The sequence below is a fragment of the Jatropha curcas genome, chromosome 2, assembly GCF_041381405.1.
Source record: "Jatropha curcas cultivar XTBG-Jc1 chromosome 2, XTBG_Jcur_1.0, whole genome shotgun sequence".
Lineage (NCBI taxonomy): Eukaryota > Viridiplantae > Streptophyta > Magnoliopsida > Malpighiales > Euphorbiaceae > Jatropha > Jatropha curcas.
Window position 1 is genome coordinate 2,962,990 of NC_143152.1, and position 19,464 is coordinate 2,982,453.

Genomic DNA, 19,464 nt, shown 5'->3' on the forward strand with positions numbered 1-19,464 from the left:
ACTAAATTAGTGAAAACACTTATGGTCGAGAGGACTCGAACTTGAGACTCTCACTCCTTACATAAGTGAGAAGACCAACTCAACTAAATCTAATTGGCTAAAGCGAAGTTTCTTATTTTAAGAAGAAATAAAATAATTATAGTTGGTCCACGTAGAATTAATTATTGATTGATTTTATGGAAGGATGCCATGTATGTGTGTAGATATAGCTTGTCATGGCAGCAATTAGGCTTTGATAATAATATGATGATGATGATATATAGAATAAAGATTCAATGGATTTATATGTCGCATCTAGTTATGGATTTGGTGTTATACTTTTGATTATTTGGACAAGTTAAGGATGACGTACTTAGAATATAATTAAGAGCTTGATTAAGACCATCATTAACTTTAATAAGCTATAAGCACAAAACATGATGATTGATGACACTTCCATTTTATTCCAAGAAAAAAATAAAATGAAATAAAAAATAAGTTCCGAAAGGTAGCTAGCAATAAGTTTCTGTTTGGAGTTTCTTTTAAAAAGCGGATTTTGAATTTTTTTTTTTAAAAAGAAAATCATGATTTGGAAAAAAGGTAAAAGATCTCATTATTTTTAATTCATGTTTATATATATATATATATAATCGAGATGTGTAATCCCCTCAAACAATAGAGCATAAATGTTTTTGACTCTTTTAGCAAAGTGAACTATCAGCGATCGAACTTGTATTCTCAAATTTACGATGATTTATCACTTTAATCAACAGTTTAAAGGTATTGCAAACGCAAATTATGAAAAGCATAAAAATCACAATGCCAAATAATTAGGCACTAACTATAAATTTCAATTCTATATATTTAATTTAATTGCAAAGTTGAAGTTATTATTTATTAGGCCGAATAACTATTTGAATGTTTATATTAGGGATAATAATAATTTTACCATAAGAATTTTTCAAAATTTTCCATTTTAATGCATGAATGGAAAAATATTAAAATTAATTAATTGAATAAAAAAATTTTCAATCAACTATTGAGCAAGACAAATAAAAGTCAGAAAGAAGCCCGTTACGGACAACCCACGCAATAATCCGGCTCAAAAGTGCCGGGCTTTTAGCCCAACAAAAAAATTTGATTCAAAAAGATTAAAGAAATAAAATAATAAAATCAGTAATATTTAATGAACAATATCCTAAAAAATGTTTGCATTTGTGTTCCCGCGCTGAGATTCTATTGAGCCGAAAATCTCATATTCAAACCGTGAAAAAGAAGAAGAGCTGGAAGAAGAAGAAAAAATCGTTTTTCTCATTCGAAAATGCCCCAGCATGCAAATTCTCCGCCAAATTCATGCGCGTATCCTTACGCACGTTCCTCCCATTTCCTCCGTATCCTTCTTAATCTCCAAAATCCTCTCCTTTGCAGCTCTCTCTCCTTTTGGCAACTTCGATTACGCACGCAAAATTTTCTCTCAAATCCCAAACCCAGGCATTTTTGCGTACAATTCAGTTATAAGGGGTTGTTTGTACACTAAAATCCCATCAAAGGAACCCATTCATTTGTTCAAAGATATGGTTGGAAAAGGCTACCCAAACCCGAACACTTTTACTATGGCTTTTGTGCTCAAAGCTTGCTCAATTATAATGGCTCTTGAAGAAGGTAAGCAGATTCATGCGCAAATCTTGCGATCTGGGTTTAGCTCGAGCCCTTATGTGCAATCTTCATTGGTGAATTTTTACTCGAAGTGTGAAGAAATAACTATTGCTAGAAAGGTGTTCGACGAAATTACCGAGAGAAATTTGGTTTGTTGGAGTGCAATGGTCAGTGGCTATGCAAGGTTAGGAATGATTAACGAGGCTTTGATTATGTTTCGAGAAATGCAAGTGGTGGGTATTGAACCTGATGAAGTTTCATTGGTAGGTGTACTATCTGCTTGTGCTATGGTTGGAGCACTAGATATAGGGAAGTGGGTTCATGCGTATATCAAGAAACGGATGATTCATGTTGATCTTGAGCTTAATACAGCTCTAATTAATATGTATGCCAAGTGTGGATGCATAGAGAAAGCCAGAGAAATTTTTGATGAGATGAGAGTAAAAGATAGTAAAGCTTGGAGCTCAATGATTGTTGGATTGGCCATTCATGGACTTGCAGAGGATGCACTGAATGTGTTTTCGAGGATGGAAGAAGCACAGGTAATGAGATAAAAAAAAAAAGTAAACCTGACAGTTCTGATGATTAGAGCAAAGAAAGAAGGTGATTTAGAGGCTCAATCCCAATTCTTTTGTTGTCTGCACACTGGTCTAAGCATCCCAAGCTAAGTCTTTTCATAAAAAGATTCATTATTGCGTTTTTTTAGTCTTTAATGAACAAACTTTAATGGATGAAGCAAAACAAACATAAATTAGGTGCAAAAAAACTATAGCTTGACATATAATTATGTAAGTATACACATACACAAGTATTAGGGCTGAATAGATCAATTCTCCCTTGAACTATTTGGAGAAAGTCTACTGCACCCTTGACCTTTTTATTTACACTTGTTGAGCTGTTGTACTCTTAAATTTTTGTTTTTGACTTATTGGACCCTTTCAAGTTTCCCATTTTGTAACTCGTAAGTTACCTTTAATTGCTGATCAATGGGTAATTTAACAAATGATTATCTATAAATTAAAGGAAAGATATAAAATTACATTTTATCATATTATCTATTGCTGAGATATGCAAATACTTTTACGTAGAAAAATAAAAATCTAGGGATGCAATAGCTACAAATTAAAAATATAAACTTTTCCTGGTTAGTTCAGAGTATATTTTATATAGGCAAATACTTTTGAGTTATGAAAGATCAACCTGTCCTTTTAATGGGTCAAATTATTGATATAAATTTTCATAAATGTCACAAATAATCTAAGTTAATTCTTTTCAGGCCAAGCCGAACCATGTAACTTTCATTGGTATTTTATCTGCATGTGCCCATGGTGGACTAGTTTCAGATGGAAAGAGATATTGGTCGAGCATGCTTGAATTAGGAATAGAACCTTCAATGGAGCATTATGGTTGTATGGTTGATTTACTATGCCGTGGAGGCCTTATTGATGAGGCCTATGATTTTGCACTAATCATTCCCACACCAGATCCAGTAATTTGGCGAACATTGCTTGTGGCTTACACGAAAAATCGGATGTTACAGAAAGCTGAAATGGTTGCTGGGAAGCTCCTTGAATTAGAACCATGGAAAGCAGAAAACTATATCATTCTTGCAAATTTGTATGCTTCTGTTTCACAGTTGGAGAAGGTGAGCCATGTAAGAAAGATGATGAAGGAGAACGGCATCAAGGCATTGCCAGGATGCACATCTATTGAGGTTGATGGCTTTGTGCACAACTTTGTAACGGGTGACTGGTCGCATCCTGAGGCAGAGGAAATAAAAAAAACTCTAAGGGATGTCGCTCTGAAGATTCTTATTAGTGGGTATAAACCGTTTGTTTCTGTTGTACTGCACCTCGTGAATGATGAAGAGAAAGAGAATGTTCTATACGAGCATAGTGAGAGGCTGGCCATTGCTTATGGCTTGATGAAAACAAAGGCACCAGCAACTATTAGAATTGTAAAGAATCTGAGAGTTTGTGGAGACTGTCATGAAGTAACAAAAATTATCAGTAAAATTTATGATAGGGAAATTATTGTCAGGGATCGGGTTCGTTTCCACAAATTCGTCAACGGCACGTGTTCATGCAAAGATTACTGGTAAATGCCAACATTATGATTCTCACCTCACCATTAGTATAATTGGTTCGATCAAAGTTTTGCCATATATCAAGCAACCGTTGTTCTTTGGTCTGAACTTTAGGAATTGTAGTGAACTTTTTCCCTTTTTCCTCTTGAGAATACAATTTTGCTTCATGTAATTCATTCCTTTGTGCTTGCAATTTTTTTAGCTCGTGTATTAATTGATGCAATAGAAACACTCAGCTACCATATTACGTTCTTCTTTGCAGTAGTAGTTCTTTTCTAGTACTTGCCATTTTCAGAACTAATGGATTCCATTTTAATACCTCCGAGTATCTATGAAATCAGTTCCTATCTATCTGAAAGCTGTTGATATTACTTAGAAAAACAAAATAATATTCATTCATGTCGCTTAATAGTATCTTCTCTGCAAGATCACCAGATGAAAGTTCCAACTACTATTCAGGCCTACCTCACATGAAGAAAAGAAAAGATGTTGAAAATAGGAAAGGCAAAGGAAGAATTTATTTTCTCCTCTGCAGACGTATGGCGGAACAAAAGAAAACTTAATATTATTTGCAAAATGCTTGGAATGATTCAAAAGGAACATGAATAATATGATTCAAATCTTAGTTCATAGAAGTAGCCAAATGTTAGAGAGAGAGAGAGAGAGAGAGAGAGAGAGAGAGGTTAATAGCCAACCAAAGTGATACAGAAAGCTCACTTTCTAATTCCAACAATATTTCAAATTGTAGAAATGGATATGAATTTATCAAATCCTTAATAACTATTGGCAACCTTTCATTTTGTTTTGCAATTTATAGTTGAAATGAAAATAGGGAGAAACACGTTATCATCCTAGTTTTTCTCAAGTCAATTAGTAGTTAATTTTGTTAGGCATCATTAAGATCCTATCCTAAAATGTTATATTTAGATGTTATAACATTTTAAAAATATTTTCCCATATCTTTATGACATGTTTCCAACAATCAAAATGAGCTGACAATAACTTTTTCGACCTGCAACGGAAACGGAAAAAATGGAACTCAGAAAGAGAAAATTTCTAATAAAAGCACTTCATTACCAATAAGATGGGATACATGATAGAGCTACACCCCTAGCCCCACCTCCACCCCATAACAATTTACAGAGCGATCTCACAACCCATCATCACTTGAAGCACCCACATGCACAAAGCTTTTATTACTTAAAAGCTCTCATGCCCCTACTAAAGATGGTGAGAAGTCTGTGTCACCCGCCTAAAGACGTTGATATTCTAGTATAGATGGTACTCGATACAATCTCTCAAGCTAAATCTAGGTAAGCTACAATTTATATCTGGATCTCGACAGGCCATCTATACATTTCTTCCTCTGGAACAGGCAGAGTCAAGGACACTAGTCCAGTATCCAAGTCATAGTTGAAGTCGGTCTCAGCATCACCCACAATGCATTTCAGCGGGCGTTGGGAACAGTAAGCCCCAAACCGTCCACATCCCCGGACTTTCAGAGTGATTGTTGCAGTTGGGGATCGATTCTCACCAAGTGAAGTAGTCAGCTCGGATGAAACCTCACCATCGAAGAGCTCTGGCTTCTTGTCAGAAGCACTGTGGATTTCAAACTTGTCAACAGCACCACTGGCGTTGAACATGTCAAGCAACCCTATTGGTGCAAATGAAATGTTGCAAGCGATCTGCTGTTTAATCAGTGGTAATATCATTGAGCAAACAGTTCAGTTGTGTAATTAATGGGTGATAGATAAAGAAAGAAAGGGGGGAAAAAAAAAGAAACTGAAATATACCTTGATTGGGCAGAAATGGAAGAGTTCATACTCAAGAACTTTCAGCGTCACTGGCACTGAAGCACCCTTTGGTAATCGAATTAACTCACCTGAAATTCAGAAATAAAAGAATACCGGTTTTGGTTAACATCTTTTAAATCCAGAAGCTGACAACGGGAGAATATTGAACCTTAATCCTTCTTAAGGATTATCTAATTTTTTCCTTGAAAGAAGCAACGTAGTGTAAATCCAAGACTGAAAAATATAAATGTGAATATATATAAAAGGAAGCACAACAAACGGGCATTTTAAATCTATCTTTTGCAGGGAGGTCTAAAATTCATTTGTATTAGAAAAGGGAAGTAACAATAGTAAATTACCTGATCTATAGGCATATACTACTGTTTCTCCGTTCCAATCAGTACCAGCAATTTGAGCAATGCAGTCAACATCAGTAGCACGAACAGAGGCTGTGAGGGTACCAGGAGAAGCATCGTGAATACGGGTCTTCTTTTCAACCTTGCACCATCCCGCACCTTGGCAGTTGAACACACCAACCACACCAGTGCATTTGTTCACGTTCCAAATCTTCAGCAAACTTGTCCCATCTCTTGCTGGATCAACAAAAAGACAGTCGCGTGTTGGCCTGCCAGGAAGTTGGGCACGCAGAACTGATCCGTCAGGAAGGACCAGCTTTTTCAATAGCTCAAAATTGTGGTTGCCAGGCTTGTCACTGAAAAAGTGAAAAAAAAGGAAGATAAAAACAAAGTTTCCACATGAGAATCTTGTTAATAATTCCTCTTTCATTATTACTCTTGGTGGGTAATTTGATTTTACCTGACATATATCGGACAGCCACCAACAGCACGTCCTGCAGCGTGATAATCTGCAGCAGGGTGTAAACTCTGCAAATAAAGTTGACACATAAATTGTTAACAAATAATATAATACTTCCAACAAAAAAGCAGGATAAAATCCTTTGTTTGCTTACATGGAACATATCCCAGTCTGGTTGCATAAATTCTCCAAGGAAAAGAGTGTTGTAAGCCACAGAAGAAATATGAACGGTGTGAGAAGCAGGGTCTCTAGGATAGAAGTCATCAGAAGCTCTGACAACAGCAGTCTGCTTGGCACTATATAGTCCATCAGTGTTATGGCACATGCAAGCAATACATCCATTGTCGGGGAAGTTTCGTGCAATTGAAGCCTCAAGAGCTTGGTGATAACTGCGGGTGAGGGAAACTCTTCCACCATGGCCAGCACCAAGGGTCTCAATAATGTTCTGAACATCAACTTTTACTCCATCTACTCCACAAGAGGCCAAGTAGGCATGAAGCTCATTGTAGAAGTCGAAAACCTTTTTGGGATGCACCAAACCAAGGCCATGAACAGAAAGACTGTCCATTACAATGTCTGGTTGGTTGCCTAATACACCTGGTGATTGAACTGGATATGCCAACAAAGTGTCATAATGTTCCATACCAGCAGCAGCTGGTTTTACTCCTCCCCAGTAGCCCGCTAAAGCGTGCCACACATACACATACCTGAAATAGATGATAGAACAGAATGAGGAGAAATATCAGTTCTAAGCTACGGCCTTATTACAACACCTTAACCTTTTATCAATATGACTAAAGTTAAATGATAACACACAACCAGCTGCAGTACAAAACTATATTATTTTCAAGGGAACCAAACAATCGAGATGACTTACTTCACGTTGTAGTCCTTCTTGGCATGTTCCACCACATACTTTAGTCCAGTGGATTCCTCGTTCTTTTTATCATTCTTCTGAAATTTTTCATTCTCTTTTATTCCAGTGAGTCTGCTTGCAAATCTGCAGACATAAAAGTTTACAACTCAAAACATTTATTACTTCAACTGACAAAATGCTAACTGTGAAGTTTGAATAGAACTGGAAACTTTTGTCCAGATATTTAGACTTCTGTTCTAAATTTGTCAACGTATAGGAGGGTAATTAGTTAATAATGCCATCTCCAATGCATAAATAGAAGAATAAGCATATAAAGTGATACTATAAAAAGCATAAAATACTTATTATCATTGGCTCCTGGTGTAGCATTCTTACAAATTGTACCATCAGTTTCATACAAGGATAATCAAACATGGGAGATTCATGATCACAGGTTCAACATGAAAGAAAGAGTGATAGAGATTCATACTGTGCTCCTTCTTGTACAACAACATTAGAATCTTCCTTAGGTTTGCTTTCAATCTGTTGCCAGCCATCATCTATGATCAAAAATCGTGCAGGAGTTCCTCCTTCTGATAAGCTGCAATTATTATAAAACACAAGTCATTCATTCAATCTTGTAAGTTATAATTGCTCATTGATGCCAAATTCTGTGAAAAAACTAGGAGTTAGTTCACTCTCCAACAGCATTTCTGAAGTACCTTTTAAGGCCTTCCTCAACACCCTCAGCTGTAACATCAGTGTAAAATGCATCCCACGTGCACCAGCCAAACCAATCAAGGAAAGAGGGCAACTACACAAGACCAACAAAATGAAACATTAGATTCACGCACTGTAAACATCACCATCTTTTATGGTAGAAAGTTGGTGAAAAAACGAGCAGAGAGTATAGAAATTCTTACCTTTTTCTTCTCACGATGAAGAAAAGTTTGCATATATTTTTCCACAGCCCTGTTTTCAAGTGAAATAACTCGTTAGTTCCCAATAACACTGAAGTTTATAAATATATCTTATTACACAGATCTCCTATGAATAAATATTTGCAGTTAATTTCTAACTGAAGAGGAGAACTCACTTTACAGCCTGATTGATTACTTCAAAGGGATTGGTCCCAGCATGCATGTAGACAAGGTGAAGGCCTTGGTTGGTTTCAACAGCATTATCCCCTGCAAAACCAAATCAGACCAAAAAAAACACAAATCGCTTCGGTTCTTTTGAACTCGAACCTCCTATCTATTTCTTCCCCAATTGATATGAACTCCATAAATTGGATCCATTTGAATGGGACAGTCATTGACTGCTTCTCCAGCATATTTGTGTTGGCATCAATGACAGCTCCACCCAATATTTCAGCAATTTAGTCTCCTTCACTAGACGCGATATGATGGAATGAATTAACAGTTGACTTGGCCCTATATAATGGGCTCATTAATGACAGCTCCACTCACAGTTGTACTGTTAGTCTCCATTACTAACAGCCAGCAAGATGAAACTGGAATTAACGAACATAATGGCTCGTGGGCAAGTTGGGTGCATATAGCCTACACCAAACCAAACCAAACATTCTATGATGGCTATGATCAACTCACCACTCTCAAGGCAGATCTCCATCTCATTATTTTCGTTGCCTTGCAGAACAGCACGGAATTGGCCTTCAAGGAGAGGAAGGAAGACAGTGTAAATGGTCTGAGCATCATCTTGATCAACTCCTTCACCACCATCCCTGCTCTCCACTAGCATGAATTGGGTCTCCAAAGGAATGTCTTTACCACACTTGCCCATCCTCTGGGTCATCCACCATAACTTGAATCGGAAACAACACATAAAACGGAGACCCCTGCCAAAGATGAGAAGTAACAATTCTCACTATTGTGAACATGTTCGCAAATATATCATCAAAATATTTTCTTTTAATCAATCCAAGCACCCAAAATTATGTTGTGCACTAAAAGATGCTACTAATTACTAAACAGAAAAACATATCGACGAGTAACAGTATAATCTCATACCAAGTTTCATATTATATTACAAAGCAATATTATATGCAGTGGTGAAACCAGAAAAAATAATTAGGGGAGAAAATTCTTTTTCAAAATTTAGGTGTCAAAATAAAAAATATTCACTATTTTATAGATAAAATGTAAGGAAAATTTTAGAAAAATATTAAAATTAGGGGGCCGGTGGCCACTGCCAGCCACCCCGCCGTTGATTATAAGAACCACGAAATCTATATTAAACAAATTATATTGTGAAACAAACACAACAACTAGCAGTTCAAGACGACAAGCTACTAGTATAGAACCTAATATTCCAAATTTTTACATGAAATTTTAATAAATAAATTCTTAATTTAATAAGGTAATATACCACATAAAAAATTAATCCATGGCTGCAGGGCAATAAATAATCAAAATGGTAAGTTGAAACTTACTCTAAGACCCCAACGGGAAAGACATGCAGACTTTTGCTATGGGAAGCACTGGCACCAATGAAAGCACCAGCGACGAGCCCAGCACCCGACCCAGGAGTTAAGACAATGTTATCTGGCACTCCAGTTAATATAGTCTTTCCATGAACAACAAGGCTGCCATCATTGATTGAAATCTTTGGCGTGATCGTCATTGTTGATGTTGAGCACCGAGTAACTGCCAGCCAGCAAATTACAAAGTTACAAAACCAAAATCAATAAAGCAAATGAAACTCGGTAAATAAAATTGAGAAACATAACAAAACAGACTACATTCAGTAAAGTTTCAGCTTAGGTGACCGGACTGGATTTTCAATAACAACAAATAGAAATTTTTTAACATCAACATTAACCTAAGTGTCTATGATTTCTTCTGCGGAAGCTAATCCGAGGAGGATTAGAATAATATCTGCGTAAGGAAATTTGAGAATTCGAGGAATTCGAGCGAGCATTGCGATAATCGCCAAGAGACTTCCACCACCAACGACTAACCCACTTCAATTGTTGTTGAGCTCCTGAAATCCTTAGCATTTTTTCGCTTACCTACCGGAAAAAAATGGAGAAATAAAGCAAACAAAAGAAAAAGTAAAAAATCATTTTTTTTGCCGCCCTCTTCGGCATACGTATCCAAAGACAAAAGAATTAAAACGAAAATATGCCTTCAATCTTCCAAAAACTAACAGTTGAAATCAAATTCCACAGTTAATATTAAAAAAATAAACCGATTGTTATGCCAAAAATCCAAACCAAATTGGATCTGAAAATTTTGGACAGTTTTGCTTAGTCGAGTACAGGTGCCGTAGTAACGGAAAATAGGCTTCTTTTGAGAGAAAAAAATTGGAAACTGATTTTGGAAAAAAAAAAAAAAAAAAAAAAAAAAAAAAAAGAGAGGGAACATTGAAGGCGTTTATGCTAAATTTGAAAACTTGAGGCGGGCCAGGCGACTTTAGGAAATTTACGAAAAGGACTTGAGAAAAGCAGAAAATTATAGAAACGGAACAAGCTGCTCTACTTAGGCGGTTGGACCACGATCACGATCCGCTCGTGATTTTCCACTGTTAGCAGGACTGAAAAATGAAAATATCAATGAAACTGACAAATTATAGGGACTTCTGCCACGGAAAGGGTAAAAAAGAATTTCGAGTTACATCTTCAAAAAGTAAGAGAGAAAGAAAAGGCCGTGATTGAGAGAGGAAAAAAAGAAGAAAAGAAAAAGATAGATACAGCTATAAAAGCTTCAAAACGGCAGATTCAAACTGTGCGTGTAAATTAACCTTAATTTAAGTTAATTTTTCGCTATTAGTGACTAGTTTTAGTTATTTCCACCAAAATTAACCAGATCTACACAGAAATTCCAAAGATCTCGGCAACTTAAATTTCAGTTCTCTTTTAACCATGACCAAGTACAGCTTCATATTTTCCATCAACTACAGGATCTCACCATCGCCGCTAGTCCACCACAAGAAATACCACACCAAAATCCAACAGAACTTAATCTCCATCAAAACAGAGCTCAAAGAAAGAAGAAAGTTTCAAATATGCTACTAACAGTAAAGAATTCATCAAAATGTTTCTCCACCAAGAAACTCACCAGCAAAATCACTAGTTGAACAAGCTCGAGCTTAAGCTTGAAGAATAAGCTTAACGAGAATTTTCTCTGTAAATTTCAACTCAATAGGAGAAAATGTTCCTCCTACGAGAGAGACGAGGGAAAGTATAAGCAAAGCTCAAATATGTAAACAGGATGTGCAAACACGCAACAACAAATCGGTGAGGAAGGTCGCACAAGGCGGGTGGGCTTTTATAGCAAAGTTGGCGTTAAAAGTCGAACATGTTAACGAAACTGGATCTTTCCAGATCATTACACGTGGAAGGTCTTGTCGGCTACTTGTTTTTTATTTTTTATTTTACTAAATGATTGAATATTTATGTAATAAAAAAATATAAATATTTATTTAATGGATTGGAAATGCAAATTGCAAAAGGAGGAGATGAATAAAGACCAGTTAAGAGTTATCGCGTAAAATCCAGGAAGAAAAAGTGCAAATTGCATGTCAGTTGCTGCGGTACGTTTGCTGTTGTTATGACTTCACATGTTATATTTTGGTTTGCTCCAATCAGAAATAATCAATCATTTAGGGATAAACACTGGTATCTAAAATTCATCGGTGGATTCTGCCATCAAAAATTGAAGGCACGCAGTTCCATGTTGCAAGTTGAATTCCAAGTTTCTGACTTTTGAACTGAATCCTGCAGTGCAGCGTGCTAAAAACGACCGACGTTGTACAACAATAAACGTTTTCATTCTTTTTTATGTGTATACATATACAACAATAACTGTATCTGTATGTTAAATGCACCGAAACTTTTCATGATGCTGCAGTTCGGTGACTCGCTGCTCTAGACAGCTGCTGCAGGGTCAAGCCTCACATATTTATATTTTTATATACATATATAGTATTAATTTAATTCATAAATCAATTTATTTATCGTGATGTTATTCTTGAAATCAATACCAAGAAGATAGTTTCTAAATATAAATTAAGTAAGAAGCATATTTTTAGATCAATAATTTCGAATAAATATAAATTATACTGAAAATAATATACAATTGAAATTTCTGTGGTCGAGATAACTCGAACACGATACTTCGACTATATCTAAAATATTAATAAATTTTTAAAGTAATAATTTTTATAAATTTTAACTATTAATAAGTTTTTAATCAATTTAATTTATTAATTGGCTTTTTTTAAAAAAAAAATAATTATATAATAATGAATTTATCAATCATTAAAATTTAAAATTATATTAAAATAAATGTAATGATTATTAATATATTTGATTTATAAAAATAAATATAAAAATCTAATAGCTAATAAACTTGTTGCCAATGAGATTCGAGCTTCTGTAATCACTTGCTCTAACAAGTCAAGCCCTTGTAATAATGACTTGATAAAATTGCCTCCGAAAACAAGTATGCAAAAACACAAATAATTTATGTAATTCATTTTAAGTATATTTATAAACAAATATTCATTCTAAAATTAAGAAAATAATAGAAAAACTAATTAAATAACCTCTCACAAACACTTAATTAGAAGTCAAATACTTATTTAATCAATTTTTTCTATATATTATTAAATGTAGACTATTATTAATGTTGAGATTAAAAGATTTGTTATTGTGAAAATCCTTAGCTCTATAATTTATAGATATAAGAAGCTTATTTATTGACTGAACTAATAATTTTCGCAATTTTTTCTATTAAAAAGTAATTATTCAATCTGAAATGAAAAGAATTATCATTCGTGATATTCGATCATATCATTTTTGATAATTTGATTCTCGATATCCGATCAAGAAGAATTTTCATTATAAAATTTATGCTCAAAAATGACATTAATTGTTGGCATTATATCAAGAAATTAGGACTAAACATGCATAAAGTAGCATATATTCCATCTTACTTATAATGGATATATGCTGAAAATAAATTGCACTTAACAAGGTTTATAGTATGAACTAAAAACACATGTTAAAGATGCCCATATTATTTTGGGTAAAGTGGAATTGATTTCTATGAATGCCACCAACCTTTGTCTTAATCCCATTTTACCTACCAATATTCTCTCCACAAAAATTCATCATTTTTGCCTTCACTCTTCAAATAGCATAAAGTAAAAAAATAATAATAAATGTTATCTTAATGCCAAATAAAATTACAAATAACGTGTATAATTATCAATCAGATGTGGTTTGATAGGTCTTCTAATCTCTTAGAGAAAATATGAAGAGTGAAAGGTTTCATATTTAAGTCTTCTATATCTGTGTAGCGTACAATGTCCATAATATTATTTTGATTCATCGGACTTTTTATGTATAAAAAAAAAAAATTGACCCGAGGAAAATGCGATAGAGATTTGTTTTATAAAAAATGGAAATATATAAGTGAATGATTTGAGAGGCTTGTTATGGTCATAAAAATATATACAAATCGCAAGTAACAAAAATGTTGCATCCGGTGCTCATATGCGTGTCCCACTTAAAACCCAACACGTACGAGTTCCACGTCAGATCAACGTAAATATCGTTTCCGTGGTCGACTTTGCCATGTCAGCTGCGTATCTGCACAGAAAAGCCTATCAAACCTGGATATATGAGTAAAATAATAATCACGATAGAGATGGTTGGGCCTATTATGCGTCAGCTCTGACTGTAAAACAATATATATAAATCTGAGTTATGACGAGATTAATCAAATAAGTTCTGGTCTTTGTCATATGATATCTTATGCATGTTTTGTTTGTTTTTTATCATTGATTTTAGTTAATTAGAGTTGATTATAAATATAATTACCAAACTATTGGTAGGATATTTATTCAGTTATTTATTTTTCTTAATTTCTTCACTACGAAATTGCTTTGTAACGATGAAATGATTAACATCAATTCCATTGAATTTCATTTTTCTTAATTAATACTAGTTTCGCGTACATAATTTTAACACTTTTAACTTTTCATGTAAGTAAAAAAAAAAACCTGAATCACCTTAATTCTGAACGAAAATAAGAGTAATTGAATAAATTATCATTTAATTCGGTTTTTGTAATTAAGAGAGATAAATAATTTATTAAATCTTACCCAAACATTGACCCAGTTAAAGAACCGGATGGATGAATTATTGGATTAATTAATGGATCAACGATTTAATTAATGGGTCATAAAAATATTAATAATATATATTAATTTAAAGTAATTATAATATAATGAAAATAATTAAAAAATATAAAAAAACCATTTCGAGTCTATGCTAGTCGACCAATTCAACCATGAGTTAGTTGGTTCAATTCGGTTCTTTTTCTTAAATGGTTCAAAGCAAAAAGGACCGATTTTGAAGCCAGTTCATCAATTTTTCTAGGTTGACTCATTAGGTGGAAATTAGTTTAATAACTATGGAAATAAAAGTCAATGAAATGAACGCGGTAATTAATTATTTGAATTATACTCCGATGTATTATTGGTTCATAGATTAATTTTTTATTACTACTTTGAAGCAATAATTCAAAATGATTTGGTAAGATATTATTTTTGGATCTTATATATTTTGTGCATGAAATAATGCAAGTGACAACCTTTACAAGTTGCACTAAAATGATGGTTTATGAGTCAATAATTGCTGGCATTTTCTAAAATTATTGCTGATTATCAAAATTATATCTGGCATCAAGTTTCTGTTTAATGTCCATGTTATTGATATGATCTGTAACCCAAAATAATTGGTATTGGAATTATAATTTTTTTAACTTCTTTTGACTACGATATGACACTACAAAATTTGGAGAATAAAAGTTACCAACCAAACCTAACAAGCAACCTCTTACTGAAAACGACATGAAAAATTAAATCAAATCGCAGCCTCCTGTCTACAAATCAAGCTGAATTCAATATAATCCAGTGGGATCTATGTTATGAAAAATTTTTCTTCTCTAGGAATGATTGTTCTAACGGTTGGTCGATAATTTGTATCGAGATAATTGTAGTTGTTATTAATATATTTATATCGCGATTAATGTAACTTTAAATTTAATAGCTTAAAAAGTCATTTTTATATAAAAATATTTTTATAATTCATAAACTGTTATTAAATTTCAATATAGCTTGTTAAAAATGTATTTGATTTCGAGCTCTACTCATTTGAAAAGAGTCAAGTTGGAATTCAAATAATCCGCGGCTCAATTCAAGTTTTCCGTTACTCTCATTAAAAAAAAAAAAAACCATTAATTTTCTACAACCTTCATGATGGTTGCCTAAATTTTATACATATATGATACATTTAATAATAAAAATTTAATTATTATGCATTTGAAAATATGATAATAAGCTTGGTAAATTCAATCACAAGGAATTTGTTCAACAGTATAACATTGTTAAGGAAAAAGAAAATTCCAGATAATTCAGAAAAAAAATCTGTAACATTGACAAGGAACCAGAAATTTCCTGAAAATTCAGGAAATATCATGAGTAACATTCTCAAAGATTAAAGAAATTAGTTTGAATTCAGAAAAAAAAAAGAAAAAGGGTCCACATAGATACAATTATGAGACAATCACATACAAAAACTACCCTTTTCAGTTTAAAAAGTCTTCTCTCTCATATAAATATACGGTGAACATAAATAATTAAATAAAAGTAATTGATTAATTTTTATTACAGATATAAAAATAAAAGCAGCACCACTTTATAAAATTGGTGACTATCTAAGTATCTTTGACTATGAAGAGGATAATCAATGATTTGGAGATTAATTAAAATATAATATAATACTTACCAAGCAATTATTAATTCAATAAAAATTTAATATTCCAGAACTATGTAATATCTTCCAATTGTTTAAATTATTTATTTTGGTTAGAAAATACTATAAATAACAGCAGCAGCACACGTCTCTGTCCAAAAATAAATAAATCAACATTTCTGGTACACACGAATGCTTTTGCTTACACAAAATTAAGTAAACATCAGACATTTAATTAACCATGGCCATCGTTATTGCTTCGAAAATAACTTGTCTTAGGTAATGTCAAAGGAAAACTAAGTCCTTTTTAATTTTCACAAATTATATTGTTTTTTTGTAAAATAGAGAGATTACAATATTATCAATTGTAGTGATTGGATTTTGTCCAGTTGTATAATCCCAGTCTGATTTTGACACGTATGCAAGGATTCTGCACCTGGCGGCACGTAGTATAAGCAAGATTTGTTCTGACATCAGCTGATAGAAATTAACCATTCGACATCTTGATCAATGATTTCCTACCACGTGTTGGGTCACAAGCAAATATTCTCCGGCATATGATGATTTGCTGCTCCACCTTTTTGTATTAACGAAAAATTATCAATATTTTTAGCATAATTAGCATACGAGCATCTAATTTTAGCATGTAGGATTATATTGTTCTCTTATGTCTAATAATAATAATAATATTATTATTATTATGAACATCTTGTTTTGTGGAGGAATGCCATTTCTTATAAATAACCTTTATATTTTATGTTTTTGCAAAATATAATGGAGAAAAGTATAATGATAATGGAGGGTTTCCCATTCTTCGAATTAGATGTGTGTATGTATGTATGTATGTATATGCATCATAGAGAAGACATCCCATTTTGAATTATTGGTTTGAAAATAACGCATCATCGTATGATTGAATTTTATAATGCCAATCCAAGCAAGTTCATTTCAATATTCATCAACATAGGTTTGTGATATATATGATGATTTGTCCTTAAGTATGAGTTGTACTTTGGAGGAAAACTACCAAATAAATTCAATCTTACAAGAAAAGGAGATGTACATCTATCTATATATAACGTAAAAACTACATGGGTCACCATCAAAATTATTATTTGTAATGGGTAAGGATTGACTCATGAATCTATATGCCAACATGTGGACGTGGTAAAATCCATGTGTATGATTGTTTCTTGTTGATTGGAGTCATAATGCAAAAAAAGGAAGGCATTGTTGTTTTAGATGACAAGGATATATATACGTGTGTATATATATACTAATGGGATATACAAGATCATTAATCAAGCGGTAGTTTGGTCGGTCTTTTCACGTATGTGAAAAGTAAAAGGTCTTGAATTTGAATTCTCTCAACTACATTTATTTTCACCAAATAGTGAGCCAATGATTGTATAGTCCACCGTGTTATTTCGGCCATTGGTCTCCCAATGAAAAAATTTTTAAAGGCCATACTCTTATTATTGCAATAAGAGAAAAAGAAAGATGCAGTTTTCTTTTGATTTTTTTTTTTATGAGGTAGGAGCATGGTATTGATTATTCAAATCAGAAATAAAGCATTTTGAGATTATTATAAGCAAAAGAAGACATTATATTATATATTAGATAAACAAACTCAAGAAAATGTTATATATACTACATAAAAATATATAAAAAGAAATTGTCATAGGCATGTTTTTAAAAAATTCCCATCAATTAGGCTTTCAAAAAACCAATTTAAACCTATCAATTCATGATTTGAAAAAAAAAAAATTTAATAATTACAATTTAGATTGTTGGCATGATATAGCTTAGCAGTGTAATGTCCACTTTTTAAATGCAGAAAATGAGATTTCAAATCCAACATATAAATATTTGAATATTTACAATCTCTTAAAGATCCAATTAAATGGGCCATAAGCCCTCCAAATGGAGTGGACAAAGACAAACCAATCCAACAAGTTAATGGGCCATCCTAATGGTATTTTTACAGGCATTAATAAATTAGTTAATTGTGCCGAAATGTAGAAATGAAATCATATTTTTCAATTAAGAAATTAATTTTTATACTTTAAAAAATAAACAAATGAAAAAAAAAAAGTCGATAGAACAGAATTGACAATTTAGGTCCTATGATGTTCATGTTTTGTTTTCAATTACCGTTATTTAAAAGTTAGGCAGTGAGCTTTAATGGGTGAAGAAAAGTATGGAAATGGGAGGCCCAACCTAAGTGTAGCTTATATCATTATTGTCAATATTGCAACTACCAAAGAGACAAAACACCGCCTTTGGAGTGTTAAGTATTCTCAATTTCAGGAATTTTTGTATCCAAGTAAATATCCAACCAATGTCACAATTTCATTGTAAACCTAATTCCATATGTTTTAGGGACCAATGTGTTATGTAAATTTAATTTCAAGCACTAAAGTGTATAGTAAATTTATAATTTCAAAAATCAATACTAAAATGTTACTTCCTCCGTTCCATTTTAATAACAACAAATAGATATTTTATTTTATTTAAGTGCAGTTTAGAATCTTAAGAGTGTTTTAATATTTTTTTTTTCAATTTTACCTATATTTATTAACTGCAATTTATTTTTATGTTTATATGTATTTTTTTATCATTACTGTAATTGTAATTAAATTAAATTTTTGATCTCACACATCACTAGAAGTTTTTTATTATATCAACACTTGAAAAATGAAATGGAAGGACTACTTTAATAGTAGTGCTTTAATACGAGATAAAATTAGTATTGATTTGGTAGTAAAATTAAATGAAGAATTTTTAACTTTAACAAGGGTAATTTAGACATTATGTTATGTATTTTTAGAAAATTAATGTATTTCAATCATGTTCTTAATTATTATGAAAAAATAAAATTTTACTGTTGAAGTGGAACTAGTAGCTTTTAGTAATGTGAGATATAAGAGGATTATGAGCGTTTAGAGGTTTTTTTTGTTTTTTAGCAATGGGGGAAAGAGATTCGAACTAAATCTATTGACAAGTTGTATATGTACTTACCACTAATTTATGTCTTAGTGTACAACATTTAGAGAATTAATTTTTAGAGGATTAGAGAGCCTTCTAAAACGTTATCCCCCTAATGTATAACATTTTATGCCTTCTTACTAAAATTTTTTACAACATTATCCTTAATTAATTTAAAATCTCTCTTTTCCTTATACTTAATTAATTTAATGCCTTCTTACTGGAATTTTTTACGACCTTATCCTTAATTAATTTAAAATCCCTCCTTTCCTTATCCTCGGTTAATTTAATCCCTTCATTATCATTTTGTCTTTTTGTTTTTTTATGTTTTTCCTTATCCTTGTCTTTTGTTTTTCATTATCATTAAAAGAAAAAAAATATATTATTTATATATTTGAATTTGAACTCAAGCAAATATTAAAAATTAAAAACATTGATTCTTTAAAATATTAAAATTTTTCAATTTTTGTTCCCTTAAATTTTGAAAATTCAATTTTAGTGAAAT

At 32.4% G+C, this 19,464-nt stretch overlaps 2 protein-coding genes across 4 annotated transcripts; one reads left to right on the forward strand and one right to left on the reverse strand.

Annotated features, from left to right (window-relative positions):
• Positions 1-1,176: 1,176 nt before the first annotated feature.
• Positions 1,177-4,002, forward strand: LOC105645214 (pentatricopeptide repeat-containing protein At2g02980, chloroplastic). Its single transcript, XM_012230753.4, has 2 exons — positions 1,177-2,177; positions 2,912-4,002. The coding sequence occupies exons 1-2, from the start codon at positions 1,311-1,313 to the stop codon at positions 3,734-3,736; spliced, it is 1,692 nt and encodes a 563-aa protein (XP_012086143.3). The 5' UTR covers positions 1,177-1,310; the 3' UTR covers positions 3,737-4,002.
• Positions 4,003-4,774: 772 nt separating this feature from the next.
• Positions 4,775-11,446, reverse strand: SIP2 (seed imbibition 2). 3 transcript variants are annotated; one of them, XM_012230751.4, is made up of 13 exons: positions 10,028-10,285; positions 9,639-9,852; positions 8,797-9,044; positions 8,283-8,373; positions 8,110-8,158; positions 7,909-8,000; positions 7,677-7,787; positions 7,208-7,330; positions 6,485-7,037; positions 6,331-6,398; positions 5,874-6,226; positions 5,515-5,603; positions 4,775-5,406 (listed from the first exon to the last, which is right to left on the reverse strand). In XM_012230751.4, the coding sequence occupies exons 1-13, from the start codon at positions 10,203-10,205 to the stop codon at positions 5,047-5,049; spliced, it is 2,529 nt and encodes an 842-aa protein (XP_012086141.2). In that variant the 5' UTR covers positions 10,206-10,285; the 3' UTR covers positions 4,775-5,046. The 3 variants fall into 3 exon arrangements, with proteins under 3 accessions (XP_012086141.2, XP_012086142.1, XP_012086140.2); XM_012230752.4 differs by lacking the exon at positions 10,028-10,285 and adding an exon at positions 11,266-11,446 and having other exon boundaries at positions 4,907-5,409; XM_012230750.4 differs by having other exon boundaries at positions 4,907-5,409; positions 10,028-10,286.
• Positions 11,447-19,464: the final 8,018 nt, after the last annotated feature.